Source organism: Diplotaxodon limnothrissa, linkage group LG12 (assembly GCF_057381915.1).
Source record: "Diplotaxodon limnothrissa isolate DT_005_m linkage group LG12, D_limnothrissa_male_GT1.1, whole genome shotgun sequence".
Classification (NCBI taxonomy): Eukaryota; Metazoa; Chordata; class Actinopteri; order Cichliformes; family Cichlidae; genus Diplotaxodon; species Diplotaxodon limnothrissa.
Genome location: NC_140607.1, coordinates 25,587,119 through 25,606,665, shown reverse-complemented (window position 1 = coordinate 25,606,665; position 19,547 = coordinate 25,587,119). Strand labels below are relative to the sequence as shown.

Sequence of the window (19,547 nt, the reverse complement as noted above, 5' to 3'; positions counted from 1 at the left end):
ATGACTCATTCAAGCATAAACAAGACACCTATTTCAAGCAATGAACCAGTGTGGTATTTCCACATAACAGAAACTGTATCTTTAGGCACATTGTTACTAGCAGTCTTAAAAAACAATTTTAGTTCCAATTCCTTTAGTTAAATCTAGTAAAAATGCCATGCATACATAAAATAGTATTTCTGCACCAACAAGATGATTTCTGAAGACCCACAAATTTGGCATATCTCAGTATGCTTTGCACTGGTTCCTTAAAAAGTGTTTCCTCTGAAAGTAATGCCCTTACTAGGACATATTTGAGAGACATATTTGGACATTCAACTGGTCCATCTACTGTTCAGTGAAGCGTCACTGAACTGAAAGTGAGTGGAAACAGGTCTAATGAAGAGATGAATACAAATTTGAGTGTTCTAGTTCAAATGACCATCAACATATACAGAGAAGATCGGAAGATATGTACAACAGTGACTGTTTATAGCCATCTATAAAACACGGTGAAGGCTCTGTTATGGTTTGGAGCTACATTTCAGCCAGTGGTGTTTGAGATCTTGTCAACACAGAAAAGTAACATCAGAGTTTGATCCACCATTCAATACCATCTGTAAAACATCTGATTGGTAACAGCATCATTTTTCAGCATGACAATGATCCCAAACACAGTGCGAATGTAGTAAAAGCACACCTGGATAGAAATGGAACTGGAATTCCCAGAGCCTGGATTTCAACATTCATGAGAGAAAAGGGAAAAAAAGGCAAAGAACATCCAATGAAAAGCCTAAAATGTTCTTCAAGACTGGAGAACTTTTCCTGAAGACTACTTTAAAGAATTGGAAGAAAACCTGTCTAAAAGAGTTCAGGCAGTGCTGTGAAATAAAGGTGGTCACACCAAATATTCTCTTTCAAGGTAGAATTATTAGGATTAGAACTGTTTGTTAGAAAAACTCTGCTTTTGACTTATATACTGCAATTTCATTTATGTTTGAAAGTGTCAATGAGTCACTGCTTTTATTTTATTTATTTTTCATTTCCTATGAAAATGTAAAGCCACGAGTGGCTTAGCCATTACTTTGAAAAGGGGATTATGTCACAGGTTATATGATGCATCTGTTTTAATCTCAACAACCTCACCCTATTCTTGATTCAGATGCTTTCAAGGAATTTAATGACAATAAGATGAAAACTACCCTTAAAAAAAACTATTCTTTAAATCGCTTAGATTATGGAGAACTCGTGCATAAATCAAACTACCGACAAAAACATTTAAAAAAAACTTTCAGATGTAGCTCAAATTAGGATTCATTGTTGTTAATAGGAAGAGCTGCAGCCATGCCAATTTAGAATTTACTAAAATTTTGTAAATACGAAATACACTCAACAAAAATATAAACGCAACACCTTTGTTACTGCTCCCATTCCCCATGGGATGGACGTAGAGACCTAAAATTCATTCCAGATACACAATATAACCATCCCTCCCAAACAGTGGTCACAAATCAGTCCAAATGTGTGGTAGTGGGCACATCTGCTATATTGAGATAATCCATCCCACCTCACAGGTGTGCCACATCAGGATGCTGATCTGACATCATGAGTAGTGCACAGGTGTACCTCAGACTGCCCACAACAAAAGGCCACCCTGGAATGTGCAGTTTTTTGCGCTATTGGGGGTCTGGGGACCCAGAACCGGTCAGTATCTGGTGTGACCACCATTTGCCTCATGCAGTGCAACACATCGTCGCATGGAGTCTATCAGATTGTCAATTGTGGAATGTTGGTCCACTCCACTTCAATGGCTGTGCGAGGTTGTTGAATATTCGTGAGAACTGGTACACGCTGTCGTATACGCCGGTCAAGCACATCCCGAACATGCTCAATGGGTGACATGTCCAGTGAGTATGCTGGCCATGCAAGAACTGGGACATTCTCAGCTGCCATCTGCCCTGAACAATGTGAACCATGATTCATCCGTGAAGCGCACACCTCTCCAACGTGCCAGACGCCATCGAATGTGAGCATTTGCCCACACAAGTCTGTTACGGCGACGAGCTGGAGTCAGGTCAAGACCCCGATGAGGACGACGGGCATGCAGTTGAGCGTCCCTGAGACGGTTTCTGACAGTTTGTGCAGAAATTGTTTGGTTGTGCAAACCAATTGTTCCAGCAGCTGTCTGGGTGGCTGGTCTCAGACGATCTTGGAGGTGAACCTGCTGGATGTGGAGGTCCTGGGCTGGTGTGGTTACACGAGGTCTGCGGTTGTGAGGCTGGTTGGATGTGCTGCCATATTCTCTGAAACGCCTGTGGAGACGGCTTATGGTTGAGAAATGAACATTCAATGCACGGGCGACAGATCTGGTTGACATTCCTGCTGTCAGCATGCCAATTGCACGCTCCCTCATTGCTTGTGGCATCTGTGGCATTTTGCTGTGAGACAAAACTGCACATTCCAGGGTGGCCTTTTGTTGTGGGCAGTCTGAGGTACACCTGTGCACTACTCATGATGTCAGATCAGCATCCTGATGTGGCACACCTGTGAGGTGGGATGGATTATCTCAATATGGCAGATGTGCCCACTACCACACATTTGGACTGATTTGTGACCACTGTTTGGGAGGGATGGTTATATTGTGTATCTGGAATGAATTTTAGGTCTCTACGTCCATCCCATGGGGAATGGGAGCAGTAACAAAGGTGTTGCGTTTATATTTTTGTTGAGTGTATTTCACTAAAAGATACTTGAAAATAAAACAGTGAAGAAGAAAAAGGGCATCATCTTGATTTGTAGTCAACCCCTGTAGTAAACCCTTAATGTTCATAAGAAAATCCAACCTCCAGTAAGTCTTATTGAAATATTCTCATGGGTGAAATTTGAACTTGCTCAAGGATCAACAAAGCAAGAAAGCATGTTCTGAATTTCCAAAAACATATAATTGACATGTCTTGATCAAAATGGTGGACTGACCAGAGAGACTTACACACCGCTGTACACAGCTTCATGCTGCTAGCATGACAACGACAACTAACAGACCAACTGAGAGTGCAGCCAGTCCCTGAGGCTAAAAGCAAAGCGACACATGAGAAGCATTACCAGGGATATTTCACAGCACTTTGATTCAAATGTCTCATTTTGGTCAGTTCAGCACAGAGGACCCACGGACATTAAACTGTCTGGCTTTGCCCAGAATGAAATTACCCCCAGCCTCTGGGTTCCACTATCACACACGCCTGAGGACGCACACCAAGATCAGCTCCATTGTCCCCTATGCCATACAATGGACCCATCCATCACTCGAGGGAATGGGTCCACTGGACTCACCCATTCTGTTAACGAATGGATATGCCGTGACAGGCCTGTCTTGCTAAAGCCTCTAATCCAGAGTTATGGCACAGTGTGTCTGTGTTACTGTTAAATGTAGTACTATATGCCAGCTGTTGCCAGCAGGTTCCCATCTGAGGACAGTCTAAAGAAGCACACCGTCGATCATCGATCATTCTATGATGAACATAAAAGCCCGAGAAGGAGCAGGACATTTAGGTCATAATGTAAAATTCAACAAGTACTGTAAATAAATTGTTTCAGGTTCACTCCTGCAGAAAAAAACCACCTGCATGTTCACAACATAATGTGGGGCGCTCTCCTGTCAAGCAGAAAAAGAGTTAAAAAGGTGGATGCTTCAGTTGTGATTAGATAGTGTAGCAGCACAGATAAACTCATATACAGGGGCGGAAGGGAAGCTGAGAGGCTCGAGATAACTAGAAAGGAATATTCTTGCAATAACAAGACACTTGCTAAGCTGTACACTGCTATCAGCATTAAGAGGAAGTCCTGACCAAGAAAAAGAAACAAAGAGCCAAAGGGAGACAGATAGAACAGGCTGTCACCTTTGAAACTGCCTGTGTTTTCAGCACGAAGTAAGTAGACCAGCAAGGGAAACTAAAAGTCTTAACTACTTGCAATCACTTTAAAAGCATGCGTAAAACACTCCCTCTCCTTCTGTCCAGGTGCAGGCATGCAGAGCTGGCTTTTTCCTCCGACTCCCTTGGCTCTTTTGTGAGGCCCATTGACGAAAGGGAGATCCACTCAAGGTGGGAAGAAAGAAACACCTCATCCTTGACTATTTGATTAACAGCTGTCTTCTGTGCCAGAAAATCCAACCCCCACATTTTCCCCTCCCAACCCTGAACCCCTAGTTGTCTCCTGAAAGAGCAGGTCTGTATCACACACTTCTAGAGTTACTCTGCAGATCAAACTGGAGAGGAGAGCAGAAAGGCAAGAAATCCTCTGAGATCTCAGAAGGAAGAGGGAAGGACAAGCAGTGGGAAGACTGGGGAACAAACAGTGAGAGGAGGAAGAGAGAGAGAAGGGGGAATGGCACAGCTTAACAAGATGGCAGGAGGTGCAATTTAGCAAGGGTGCAAAAGGGTAGGAAATCATTGGCAATGAGGCAAAAGACTGAGGCAGATACTGGAAACTAGGACAGAATAAGATTAACATCTTAACATTTTAATTTGCATTTTGTGCTCTGCTGTTGCATTTCATTTGTTTATCATGTAAGATGGTAACGAGCAGCATGCCTTTCCTCAAAGTTAATGATCTTTCCTTAGTGATCAGCTTTGTTTTTCCAAAGCTGTTAGTTTTGTGAGATTCATCCCATTAGTCCTGGTCACATTGTTGAAATCATTTCTTTTGTTCCAAACAACCATTTCATGAAAATAAAGCTGGAGAAATTTACCGCTAATAATTCATTCATGGTTAAGATTTTAGATTTACTAGTCATCTTAATCAAAAAGAGACTCAAAAAACAACAATAAACAGTAATAAAAACAGTGATCGTCAACTGAGAGGTTCAGTCCAGGGCACCAGCTCTAGCCAGTCTACTCTGCTTAAACCTGAATTGTCTATCATGCATTCATCAGTGTGTAAAAGCACAGAATAAAGTGCTGCTTAAATGTGTGGAAAATGGGTGAATGTGGCTTATAATGAGAGCACTTTATTCCAGAGGGTACCAACTCCCCCCGGCACTACAGCTCCCTACTTCCTCACAACGGGGACCGATCGCCAATGTAACTTCCTGCTAGGCCATAAACAAACAATGCAATCAACTGAAGTCAGGCTGAAAATCCTCTACTGCCTAAGAGGTCAAGAGGTATACACCAGTCATAATTTTCAGCTGTGGCTGTGACAGTTATATGGCTGCCTAGTTTGGCTGTACTGCAAGTGGAACAAGCAGTTTAACTACTTGAACATTTTCCTCCCATTTCTTAAGGCAGCCCATCTCTACGAGGAGGGAGCGGTGTAAAATACAACTCTGTTGATTAAAAAAGATGGGACTTTGTGTAAAATGTTAACAAAATATACGCTTAAATGGAAGTTTTGAAAACTAAATGATCTCTCGGACTCACATGTTCCTGGATCTCAGGCTGAAATTTCCTTTGCAGGATTTTTTATTTCATAATGCACCGAATGTTCTCAGTAGGAGGCAGATCTGTACTGCAGGCAGGTCAGCTTAATTGCCAGACCTGTTTACTACAGCCATGCTGCTGTCATTTGGTATTTTCTTGCTTAAATAAACAAGGCTTTCCATGGAAAGGACATCATCTAAATATAATCACACAATATGTTACTCAATGACAGATGTGCAAATTCATTCAACTCATGCCACATGAACTCATACACCCCATGCCGTCATGAATCACAGCTCTTGAAGTGCACTCTGATAACTAGCCAGATAATCCCTCTCCTTAACAAACAGTATTTATCCATCAGCAATATCAAAAAACACAAATTTAGATTTGGAAGACCACAGGACGATTTTACATCTTCCTTCTGTTTTTAAATGAACCAGCTTGCAGCGAGGATGGCAACATTGTGAGATCTTGTTATATCTGTTTTTATTTTTGCATGAATTTTAGCTTGCAATTGTGTAACGTGTTTTGCTTTTGATGGGGACTATCCTGAGATTGAGACTTCTCAGTCTGATTCCCTGTATACAGAGATTTCTCTGGATTACTTCAATCTTTCTGCACCGATGATGACAAACTTCTCAAACTTCAATTTGGCTGAGAAGCATGATCCTTAAATTTCTATACTCTATACTGCATCGCCTCCACAGTCTTTCTATTTACACCGTTGCTGAATAATCTCTTTCTCTCCGTCACATCACAGAGAGGCCGACTGTGCAACACTCTCAAATTCTGGGTGACCACTTTTCGATCAAAGAGCAACTCCACAGGCCAACTTTTAGGAGAAAACTTGTCTCCAAACAATCATGGTCTGACTCAGACTGACTTCAATCACTCAATGACAGATTGGTAAAGGTTTGCAAATAGTTGTTGTCTAATCTATAAATGCAGACATATTGCTAACACATCGTAATCAATCGGAGTCAGTCTGTGCCGATGAGTGCAACAAATCAGCGGCACATCTCTTTGCAACATGGCACTCAACGATCTGAGTACCCTATTGCCCTACAGCTGGTTTTATTCTGGTTATATTCATATACAAAAGCAAAGTTGCTAAACGCCTATGTCTTCTGCATTTAATAAGCTTCCAGCAGCAGCTATGGCACTATTTGTGGAGAAGTTTCTAATTCAAATGTATACATTTATGGCTTTATTTCTGTCAGTTAATTTCTGCATGTAGATTTTTTAGACAGCTACAAACTGTAATTGCAAACTGACAGTAGGATGGTGGAAGACTGCCTCCACAAGTCAGTCATGACTTAATGCATTTCACTCACAAAAGTTGTTTTCAAATGGCAACTGCCTGCAAGTAGTCACAGACCCGATCCCTTTCTTCAAAGCAACCATTTTAAAGGCAACAAGATCACAAGTTCATTCATCCTCCCCTTCAACAGGTCTATTCTTCGATGACCATTTCCTCTAGTCTTGAGATGTTTCACATTTTTTGCGATTGACGCACATATGTCAGTCTCCTGTCAAGACATTGCTGTCATCAAATTGAAATTCAATACAAATAAAAATATATTTTTCACAATACAATTAGTGGTCTCATTTTCAACATTTCATTTTTTTAGTCTTTTTGCTATTTTGTAACTAAATATATGGTTTAAATAACAAGAATAAGTAAGATATATTAAGGATTAAGTTAAACGTAATGCTGGAGTTTTTGCCATTCATATGAGAATGTGGGGCATGCTTTCCCTGTCATTAAATAAATAAATAGATAAACAAAAATACACCAACAGCAGCAACAAAGTACTGCACATTGATCTGGCTCATTTAATGTCCAAACCTACACATCATCTGTGTAGGTCTCCTCTGACGTCATGCCAGTACAGTAAATACACATCCTTGTTCCATTATTTGAACAATGCACACATTCATACACTCACACACACACACGAGAACAGGAATCTGCCTGTCTACACTGAAGCAAAACAAAACCCACATCACCCACACTAGTGAAAAGGCGCATTTCAACGCTTGTGCGGAAGCTCTCCAAGGGATGTCAGACATGTCTTCTTTTGGGCACGCTGATCTTAGATTAGGCCTGCAAGTCAAGCCAGCACTCTGGGATACACAGACGTCAGCTTCAAAGAGTGAGAGGAAATGCCGTGCCCTTCCTGTCACTCCCAGTCAGAAATGACGTGACTGTGATGCTATGAAGAGATTACAGATTCAAATTGTAAAACAAAGAGAGAAAAAACAGTATGACCTAAGAAAGGTAAAAAATGAAAAACACTGTACAAATGCCCGCGCGCGCACACATTCGTTCAGACATTCACATACATCTATATACATGTACATACACAGAACACGAGGATTATTGGCACACACACACACACACACACACACACACACACACACACACACACACACACACACACACACACACACATATATATACAGAGCTTTCAATAAAGAGTGCAAGGTTTAATACGACCACTCCAATCATATTCAGGGCATTAGTTTACACCATTCTCATGTCCTTCAATCACTCAGAACAATGAACGTTTTATCCTGACTGGATGCCAAATTAACTTTAAGGGATTCCCCTAATGTGCTCACTGACTGTAACCCAGACATCTCTTCATCCATCTCCACACTCCTCTATAAATGGTTAACCATGTATTTGTCTTCCTCTCCCTTATCGGCTCTTCAGTGCCTTAAAGGTTGTACTAATAACATGGGGAGAGGTAACACATCGGTGTCTCTACAATGTATGTCAAAGCTTGGTTTGTTGAAGAAACAGCCATGAAGACAACAGGAATACATACAAATAGGCAATAGATGATCCTGTTTTGTATGTACTGTACAGGATGCTGGTAGCAGGCTGTTCATAACTCAACAACTCCTGCAACGCTTTTGAACCCAAATTGTTGCACAAAATACAAACAAAAAAAGTCTTATGGAAATACTTTGAGCTGCTGGCTTCATATCTTTAAAGCTACATTTGCACAAGTCTAGTGCTTTGTGTGTGTGAATCATAGAGCCTCGTGGGTACACAGCATACGTGGTACAGCCTTTGAGTCCAGACATGCCCTTACTTGACTTCTTAATCTTCAGTTTCCTGCCCTCCCTTTCGTATCTCAGTATAAAAACTTCACGCCACTGTGATTCCTCCCCTGCTTCGCCTCTCCCCTCTCTTCTCAGTATCACACTACAACAGCTTTATGCCTTCTTGCCACAGCTCCCTGGTCCATAGCCCCTCCGCTCCTGCTGTTTCCACTGGGGCACTGCACAAAAACTGCGCTTGGCTTGATCCCAACAAATGGGGCCCTCATACCTCCCAATCTCTAGATTAAATAGCACCAGTCTCTGAAGTCTTTCCAGGGGCTAATGGCTTTTGTTGCTGGGAATAATCCACACATCCTCTCCCACATCCTGGGGGTCTGCTGGCCTGTTGTGAACCCCGCCTTTACCCTCTTCATGTCTCTCTCATCTCCATCTCAATCTGCGCTTCCATTTTGGTTGACCTCCCAGCCTTTCTATAGCACAACCCTGCGGTTATGTGTTGAGGCATCCACGACTGAACCACCAACATTGAAGGGAGGATGCAGTTGTCTGACACTGGGTTGAGAACTATGCAGAGTTTTATAGGGAGTCAGTGCAGGTGCTGTCTGAAGCTTAATGAAGGCCCTAAATCTCTTCTGTCATTTGCAGCTAACTGGAGCCTAAGCAGCCAGAGAAAAGGGGATAAGTGCCTGGGAGCCATCCTCATAAGGAAAAGAAAACATCCGTCAAACAACAACCACGGCAGAACAGCCTCAGTGTCAGCACTTGATGTCCATTCAAAATAAATACAGCAGGGAGACACATTTTCACAAGATGGGGGCAAGAATGTTTTCCATGGATGAAAGACCGCTGGGTTTTTGGATAAAAAGAGACTAAAAAAAATGCAAAGTAGAGAATGAGGTCTGTTCTGTTGCCCGTTTGTCCCGCTTTGTTGCTTAAAATAGCTCTGATTAAGACCACACTTTGCTACAACGTCAGCAAATCACGCAGACTACATAACCAGGTATGAGCTCATATCCTGTCTGGGGCACTTTTTCTATAGCAGTGTAAAAGAGGGGAGGATAAAAGCAGATGGAGAGAGAAAGAGAGACTGTGGTTGTAAACCGCAGACACTAGGATGCTTACCGACCACCCTGATCAGCTTACTTAATTAGAATAGTTTTTTTAAAGGCCCAAACATTCATCACCTTGAATTTACTTTAATATCCAAGTTTTGCTTAACTTATAAGGCTACTAGATGCAATCAGCTGTATCTATAAAGATGTCATACGCAGCCTAAAGAATGTAGTGAAAATATGAAACTATGACTTCTGGGGAATGCCCAAGGGCACGAAATGTGATCAACCACACAAGTGGAGAGGAAAGACAAGGACGACAAACACAGTAGCCTTGAAGATCGAGCAATATTACGAGAGCAAAGAGAGTAACAGAAAGTCGGGGGATGAAAAGAGAAGCAGTGAAGGGTAAAGATGTGACAGAAGCAGGACACATCTGATTTTCAGAACACAAGGATTACAAAAAAAAGGGGGGGAGACTAAGCTAATAAAAGGAGAATAAATATGGAAATGGAGCACGGGGAACAGATCTAAGGACAGACACAAGCTGAGGGTGAAGAGGAAATAAATACATGAAGGGTTATTATCTATAGCGTCCAAAACAATAAATCTGTCATCCTGTGGCTTCGTGACCACCCATCAGCCTCCAGACCTCCACTACTAACCCTGCATAAAAACATAAATACACACAGGTCTAGTGTAAGTTGGAGAGGCTAAGGACCACCTGAAACATCCTGGAAAAAAACAAAGATGCAACAGAGCAGCCTATTGACTGATGATGATGTCAGTTAGAGGGGATATCCCTAGTATGGTCCTTTCAGTCACACAGGCTCGGCCTTGTGAGTTCAAGAAGAAAAACAAAGGAAGAAAGAAAAAAAGAAACAAGGGGAAAAAAGCACCAAGGTTAAATTATGTGAAAAAGAATTGGAATAACAATTTTGGAAAAAATCTCAGGAAATAGCTGTTTGGAATGGAAAAGTGAATGGAGGCAAAAAGAGGTGGTGAGTTTCTGAGTTTTGGAAACAGGATGAGGGAAGGGAGGGAACAGAAAAAGTAAAGAATAGTCGAGGGCAAATTAATGGACAACGAATAAGGAGGAGAGTGTAAGGAAAAAGGGGTTTAAGGAGATGCTTAGTAAAGAGGCTGAAGTCTTCTTTGAAACTCTGTGTTAGTCTTTTTATTTGCTTTAATATAGCTATTTTAATGTTTCCTGCTTAAAAAGACAACAACACCACACAATTACATCATTTTTTAAGCACCATGCATATGCAAGTCATAACTCCTGCAGGCCCGTGCTGGAAGCAGTTATGTGGGGGCACAAAGGAGGGATGACAAGTGATTGAACAAAGTTTAAAGCTGGAGTCTTTAATTCAGAAAGAATTCGTATGTGGAGGATCTCCACAGAAAAGATTAAGAAAGAGCGAGGGGGTTTCGAAATGTGGAGTGTGCCATTAATCATGCAACCCTGAAACACTTTGCCTGTAGAAACCAAAACAGAAGCAGCAGGTTGAAGTTAAAAAAACAAGTGCTTGATTGTCGCTTTGCTGTGGGAAATCTTTGATGTTTCTTCACAAGTTTTTACATGGCCGTCCATAGATTGGTCTGCGTACACCTAGATTAAATGACAGTAAAAAATACTCCGCTGAAACCAAATAACTGCTATAATATTCTTTTACATTAACAGCGGATCATACTGTATGACTACAGTATCCACTTGTGTAAATCCCAACCTTTCAGTTCCCCTCTGCAGCTTTTCGGCATTATTCTGCTAATTGTTGAAGAAATCAAGAAACTTCTGCAAAAGAACTACCAACCATTAGTGAGCAAACAACTTTACTCAAATAACTTTGTTTTGCAACTTGTGAAAGTAAAAAAGGAACTACAGAGAAGCAGTGTGACATTTCTGTGTTGACAGGTTGTTTCTGCTGCTCCTAGGTGGTCAACCAATCAAATGTTATAAGTTTAAAAAAGCTGTAATAAAAGACCTTTGATGGAAATTGGAGTAAACTGGTGAAAGCGGTTTATTAAAACATGTGCAGACAAGCATGGAAATATAGTACATAACTCAAAAGCTGAGATTGTTCAGTTCTAACAAGACTGAAAGTCAATATTTGGTATGACCACCTTTATTCTTTAATGCAACCTGAACTCTTAGTCAGGATTTCTTCTCATTTCTTTAAGTAGTCATCAGGAATAGTTCCCCAGGCGTCTTGAATGAGGGCTCTGGAGGCCAATCCATGACTGATAGTGGTTCATTGAGTGTTTTTGCTATGTCAGGATTATGTTTGGGATCATTGCTGAAACATTAAGCAGTTCCCAATCACATGCTTTACAGATGGTATTGCATGGTGGATCAAAATTGGACAGTACTTTTCTGCATTCACAATTCCATCAACTTTCAAATGCAGCCCTAAACAATGACAGATGATATTTAACTGTTGTATTTAGTTTTTAGGCCACCTCTTTTTCTTCTTTTTTTTTAAATGTTCAGGTACAAGGACTGGACTGCAAATGAGTGAAAAAGCAGCCAGTGTCCAAAGACAAACTGTAAAAAGACCTTCAGAAAACCTGGAGAACGACTGCTCTTAAAAAACATAAAAGACAGTCTTCTTCTTGTAACCAAAATATAAAGAAATGAGGAGTGGCTCAAGACTTTAGCACAGTACTATATAGTGCTTTTCTTCACTCACTGGCCAGTCAAAGAATTAACAGTTACACTAACAAACAAATCTTTTGACCGTGAAAGGAAACTGGAGGACCCACAAGCAAACATGAAAACGACTAGCAGAGTATAAATTCTTCATCATCAACTCGCTGTACAACTAACAAACACCTCACAGTTTACTTCTACAGGGAGTGCAGAATTATTAGGCAAGTTGTATTTTTGAGGAATAATGTTATTATTGAACAACAACCATGTTCTCAATGAACCCAAAAAACTCATTAATATCAAAGCTGAATGTTTTTGGAAGTAGTTTTTAGTTTTAGCTATTTTAGGGGGGTATATGTGTGTGCAGCTGACTATTACTGTGCATAATTATTAGGCAACTTAACAAAAAACAAATATATACCCATTTCAATTATTTATTTTTACCAGTGAAACCAATATAACATCTCCACATTCACAAATATACATTTCTGACATTCAAAAACAAAACAAAAACAAATCAGCGACCAATATAGCCACCTTTCTTTGCAAGGACACTCAAAAGCCTGCCATCCATGGATTCTGTCAGTGTTTTGATCTGTTCACCATCAACATTGCGTGCAGCAGCAACCACAGCCTCCCAGACACTGTTCAGAGAGGTGCACTGTTTTCCCTCCTTGTAAATCTCACATTTGATGATGGACCACAGGTTCTCAATGGGGTTCAGATCAGGTGAACAAGGAGGCCATGTCATTAGTTTTTCTTCTTTTATACCCTTTCTTGCCAGCCACGCTGTGGAGTACTTGGACGCGTGTGATGGAGCATTGTCCTGCATGAAAATCATGTTTTTCTTGAAGGATGCAGACTTCTTCCTGTACCACTGCTTGAAGAAGGTGTCTTCCAGAAACTGGCAGTAGGACTGGGAGTTGAGCTTGACTCCATCCTCAACCCGAAAAGGCCCCACAAGCTCATCTCTGATGATACCAGCCCAAACCAGTACTCCACCTCCACCTTGCGGGTGTCTGAGTCGGACTGGAGCTCTCTGCCCTTTACCAATCCAGCCACGGGCCCATCCATCTGGCCCATCAAGACTCACTCTCATTTCATCAGTCCATAAAACCTTAGAAAAATCAGTCTTGAGATATTTCTTGGCCCAGTCTTGACGTTTCAGCTTGTGTGTCTTGTTCAGTGGTGGTCGTCTTTCAGCCTTTCTTACCTTGGCCATGTCTCTGAGTATTGCACACCTTGTGCTTTTGGGCACTCCAGTGATGTTGCAGCTCTGAAATATGGCCAAACTGGTGGCAAGTGGCATCTTGGCAGCTGCACGCTTGACTTTTCTCAGTTCATGGGCAGTTATTTTGCGCCTTGGTTTTTCCACACGCTTCTTGCGACCCTGTTGACTATTTTGAATGAAACGCTTGATTGTTCGATGATCACGCTTCAGAAGCTTTGCAATTTTGAGACTGCTGCATCCCTCTGCAAGATATCTCACTATTTTTGACTTTTCTGAGCCTGTCAAGTCCTTCTTTTGACCCATTTTGCCAAACGAAAGGACGTTGCCTAATAATTATGCACACCTGATATAGGGTGTTGATGTCATTAGACCACACCCCTTCTCATTACAGAGATGCACATCACCTAATATGCTTAATTGGTAGTAGGCTTTCGAGCCTATACAGCTTGGAGTAAGACAACATGCATGAAGAGGATGATGTGGACAAAATACTCATTTGCCTAATAATTCTGCACTCCCTGTATTAATTTTAAACCTGTAGTCCTGTTCACTAGTATTTTTTCTCTCGTTCCAGCATTTCTTTATAATCTACTCCTTGCAACCTCTTAACAAAAACATAGATGTCATTACCTGGCCATTCCCAGACTTGAGAACCCTGCTGGGACAATGAGAACATCAAGTCGGGGAAAGGGGTGCACCCCCAGAACAGCATGGGCTGCAGCCAAACATTGAGGCAACAGCTTAAGGACTCCCATCTGCAAAAGGGAAACAAACCAAAAGCAAAGAAATGTTATTATAGCTCACATATTTAAATGATAAGGATTTTTTTTAACCGCTCCCCATGGAAATACAGTCTAATATGTTTACCAGGGTGCCAAGAGATGGTAGTTGAAAACCTCTGACACAGTGACACAAACGTCAACTGATGCCGTCTCCTTTAATCATACAAAATTTAATTAGCACAACTCTCAGTGGCTCTTTGTCAGAACCCACCTGGGCCTTTTGCAGAAGGCAGGCAGGGCTAAATACACGGTGTGGAATCACCCGCTGGGACCAAGCCAACCGCTCAGTAAATCGGCAAGGGTAGTCGCCATGGGAACAAGAAATGCCGTCATCCACCATGCCTGAATAATCAGTTACAGAGAGTCCCTCATCCTCAAGGGAAGAGTAACAGAATGCAGAGTCTACGCAGGTAGTCTGGTCCCTGCTGTAGAAGAAAACAGGAAAGAAAAGTTTAACCAAAGGCTAATAACAACATTTTTTAAATTTCCATTTTTTTTCTTTTTGACTACATGGACCTTGAAATACTGAACCATCCATGGCACAGTGTGCACTGTCTCACTGAAATGAAAGGAGTGGAAATATGGAAATGACAGTATACATCACAAACCACAATGAGCCCAAAAATATCTAAGTGCCGACATGCAATCACATTGACTCTAATCCAATATCCAGCACTAAGTCTGTCCTCGGCATCAGAACCGTTCCAAGGGTTTCAAGCAACAGCCAAGTTTCCTTCAAGCCATTCACTGAAAATAAAGGCCCTCCTTGTAGTTGGGGAATCATGGGGCCTGCAGCAGGCTATGGTGGGCTGCTGCTGGAGGACAACCATGAGGGGGAGGAGGAGAATTACTGGAAACCACTGGCAGACTTGCCAACCTGCTGGCCGGCAAAAGGGAGACCCCAGATCGACCATGCCCTGCACAGAGGAAACCAGCCCTTTCGAAATGCTCCAACCTGCGTTTTATATCCTGTATGTCTATAAAATTTATGTAAGCCTCAGTTTTTCTATCCAACAATAATTTCTGCTGGGCACTGAACCTAATGTAATATGGTGAAAGCCTTTATGCATTTGTCATAAAAAAGCTGATTGAGTGCTGCACACTATTCATCACCCTAATTTCACCTGCACCATTTTTGGTGAAGTGTAAGGAAAGTTTGACCATAGAATGTGGAATGGCCAGACTTAGGTTAATAACAGTCTGGAGAAGAGGTCCTACTAGAAGGAAAGAACACAGGAAAAACTAATAAAATACCTGCCAGTCTGGAGAGGAGAGCCCTTTACTACTTCACTTGAAGAACTTCCAAGTCTAGACACACGCTCAGCCTCAGTCCACTGCCCATACTCAGGCCCAAGTTTGGCAGTCTTGCCACAGTCTGTCCCGTCCCTCACCCCTTTTTCCAGCTCTGGGGGGATTTCTGCTGTGACTTGTTGCCAGTGACCCACTGCCAAAGTGAAGGTGGAAGCGGGCATGGGCATTGTAACATAGTAATTCCACGTTAAGAAATCTGCAGAGAAAATGCCAAAGAAGTGCCAGAGAGAGAAAATAAAAATGTCAAAGGTACAGAAGTAGTAAAGAGTTTAGACGACTGGCAGCATGGAGAAAGAAACAGAAGAAAAATCTGAACTGAAATGCCATTTTGCTTTTACTACACTGTCCAATCTGATGTGTTTATCTTTGACATTTTATTTCTTTCTAGTCCCACCCATCGGTACAGAGTGACACAATTCTCATGTCCACCTTTCAGATGATGTGAAAGTTATTAAAATCTTGAAAGGCAGCCAGAGAATTATCTCAGTCTGGAAACTGTTACTTCTATTATAAGTAAACTCACAGTACTTTGCAAAAATATTGAGCCATATTTCTTTATTTTGTTTCCAAGAAAAGAGACATTCTTCTAATTTTTTTAAATAGTCATAAGTAATAGTTCTCCAGTCTTTCTGAATGTCTTTCAAAGGTTGTTTGAATACTGGCTGCTTTTTCGCACATTTCCTAATTTCCAGTCCTTGAACCTCACTATTTCAGAGGAATGCTTTTTTGTTTACGCCACTTAACACTGACCTATGAATCATTCAAGAATAAAAAAAGCACCAAACTCAAGGAATGAATCAATGTTATGTCTACACAACAGACAACCTACCAAGAACCCAATTTTAAATTGTATTTTTAGACTCTTTGTTACCAGCAGCTTGTTGCAAAACCACATAATTTGTTCCACTTTATTTAGTTGAAGCTAGGAAAAAGATGAAGAGTATCTGAAAGTCATATCCTTAATAACTAGGAAAAAGAAAAAAACCCCAACAAAGACCTGACGCGGGATCTGAGACTCATCATAAATGGGCACAGGGTGGCTGTTAAGAAAGGGCAACAGGAAGAAAGGGCTGATGTATGCTAAGTTACAAATTGTAAAGGAAGTCAGGAGAGAGGTCTTGACAGCCATCTGTAAAACACAGTGGAGGCTCTGTCATGGTTTGCCACTCCATTTCAGCCAGTGATGTTGGGGATCCTGATAATGAATGCAGTACAACCATCAGATTTCGATCCACCATCCAATACCATCTGGAAAGAATCTGATTGGCAACAGCTTCATTTTTCAGCATGGCAATGATCCCAAACACACTGCTAATGCAGTAAAAGCATACAAAGGAGAGAAAAACATACAATGGAACACCATCAGCCATGGATGGAATCCCCAGAGCCCGGACCTCAACATTACTGAAGCAGCGTTGGATCATCTCAATGGAGAACGGATTAAAAAAAAGGCACACATCCAAAGAAAAGCTTTGAATGTCATTCAAGAACTATTCCTGAAGACTCCTTAAAGAAATTACAAGAAAGATTGCCCAAGAGAGTTCAGGCTGTGATAAAGAATAAAGAGGTGGTCATACCAAATATTGATTTCAGTCTCATTAGAATTGCACAAACTCTGTTTTTCCCTTATATACCGTATTTACATTTATGTTTACACATTTTCCCATTAATAACTACATCTACTTCTTTTGTGAGCTTTTGCACAGCATATCCTTTATTGTAAACCTTCTCTGTTCTCACTGGTTTGTTTGGAACAGATGCTGACATCATACATATTTGAATTACTGACCCAATCTGAAATGTGGAGCTCTAAAAGGTTTGTATTTGTATTTATTGAAAAATGTTCTCTACTGATTCCAATAAAATACAAAGACCTTTTTCAGTGCAGTTCGTACTCCTCAACAATGCTCTCTTTTCTCGAAGCACTGATATTGATGTTGTTGTTTTTTAAAAAGCATTAGGCTGATTTTTTTCTGTTTATTTGTTTATGTTTTTATTTATTCCTATTTTTTGTGCCTGGCAGACAAAAAATAAATAAATACATAGCTAAGCCATTTTAAAAGCTTCACTGTCACACTATCTGAAGACTTAGCCAGCTCAAACTGGAGGTGACACGCAGATAAACGTGGGCAATCGGTAAATGTTATCTTATTTGGGAATTAGGCTGATAATGGCTGGTACCAGCTTTCAGCCGATACTTTGGTGCACACGTACCCTTTTTATTTAACCCAACAAATCCAATCTCTCAAACACATCAATAGTCCATGCTCCCATAATAGCTTTTAGCTTCAACACTGGACACTACAGACCCATTTATTCCAAGTAATGAAATCTAATACCAATCTCTTCTTTTCAGTTTAGTAGTCAATAAATTTGTGTAATATTCAAAAGTTTACAAATGTACACACACACACACACACACACACACACACACACACACACACATATATATATATATACATATATATATATATATAAAACAAAGAAATACATATACAATTGAGGTTTTTGAAAAGCTTACGTGTGTCCCCATCTTCAGCAGGTACTGCCTGCTCCTCCCCACTCATCAAAACCACGCACTCACTGGGGGCCCGTACTGTTGCCTGCCATGTTGACATGGCAACAGGCGGCTCCTGGCAGGGGAAGAGGGCTCGGTTGTTGATGGGAGAACCGGCGGTGTAGACACACACCCTGGAAGGGTAAACAATGGTAAACTATAAACAACCCTCACTTCAATGCCCAAATGCACATAGAAACACAGACATAAGTAAGGCATACCCCACACAGGAGAGAATAAAATAGCCCGAGGTGTGTTTTTGTGAATGAATTAATTTGTATTATATTATTCTGACATAGCACACTCGGTATCTTACACAGTAACTTTGAACAGAGCAGATTTTATGCCAGTTGCCAGTTGTTGCTTTTTTTAAATAATGTGCCAATCTTTAATGGAATAATTCAGATGATTTGCATCCTGAAACAAACCTGTTGTCCTGATCTTTGGTCCACCGCACTGAACCTCCTGCTGGTTTCGTCTCATAACAGATCCTGAGAGCACAAGGGAACTCCTGAGGTGATGTGACTCCATTTTTCCTCACCTGTAGACTCCATCGGTCTCTATGGAACTGCAGTGTGCTTCCATCCTGAGCACCGGGGGCACGGCCACACAGTGAAAAGAGCTGATGCTGCTGCCTCCACTGGCTGGAGGGCATGGAGATGAGGTTCTGAATAAAAGCTGCCTGTGGCTTCCTTGAAACATCCCCTGACTTTTTAGATGTTACCTCTGGAAAGCGGCTTAACATGGCTGCCACAGAGGTGACGTCCACCTCTTCGACCTTTGACACGTCAAGATCACAGCAGTCCAACACTAAGGTGAACTCACCACCACTTGTAGTGTGCCACAGACTTGAAGACTGAATACTTTCTGCATCACCACACATCTTCACCACCTTTGTTGTAGTCGTTTCAAGCTCTTTTTTACCATCCTCCAGAGCATCCACCTCCTTGTATTTGGATGTAAAACCATCCTGACTTCCTCCAGCCTCAGTCCTCACTCCCGAACGAGGCTCCAGGAACAGAACAATACTACCACTGATGACCTTACTGTCAAAGTGAACAGTAAGGTCCAGGACATAATGCCTGACCAGTATGTGGTTAGTATTCGCTCGAAGCGGAAGGTCATTCGTGTCAGGGTTTAGGTCCCCATCTGGGTCCATGTTACACCAAGGACATCAAAGTTGAGTATAAGATAGCTGAAACAGAGGAAACAGAAAAAAAACTAACCCACACTGACTGAGAATCTGAGGAAAAAATCTAACTCATTTTTGTCTGTGCATAAACTATGATGTGAATACACCATCATGGTGACTGCAGGCTACAGCTGCATTTAACTCCAATGAACTCTACACATGCCCACATTCCACAATGAAACGACTTTCAAACAGGAAAACAATTTCATGATCCAATTTTGATGTGTGTTAACAAAGCAGTACAAGTAAAAAAAAAACTCAACACACAGACAGTAACAGCTAACTATCTGCAGAAACC

At 41.3% G+C, this 19,547-nt stretch overlaps 1 protein-coding gene across 1 annotated transcript in view; it reads right to left on the bottom strand.

Annotated features, from left to right (window-relative positions):
* Window positions 1-19,547, bottom strand: part of aopep (aminopeptidase O (putative)) — an 89,199-nt gene that overhangs the window by 68,795 nt on the left and 857 nt on the right. Inside the window, exons 2-6 of the mRNA XM_085367378.1 lie at window positions 18,486-19,252; window positions 18,022-18,191; window positions 15,444-15,696; window positions 14,401-14,614; window positions 14,038-14,162 (exon numbers count right to left, since the gene is read on the bottom strand). Coding sequence (XP_085223504.1) covers window positions 14,038-14,162; window positions 14,401-14,614; window positions 15,444-15,696; window positions 18,022-18,191; window positions 18,486-19,216 — 1,493 coding nt within the window. The 5' untranslated portion in view covers window positions 19,217-19,252. The remainder of the gene's footprint in view (window positions 1-14,037; window positions 14,163-14,400; window positions 14,615-15,443; window positions 15,697-18,021; window positions 18,192-18,485; window positions 19,253-19,547) is intronic.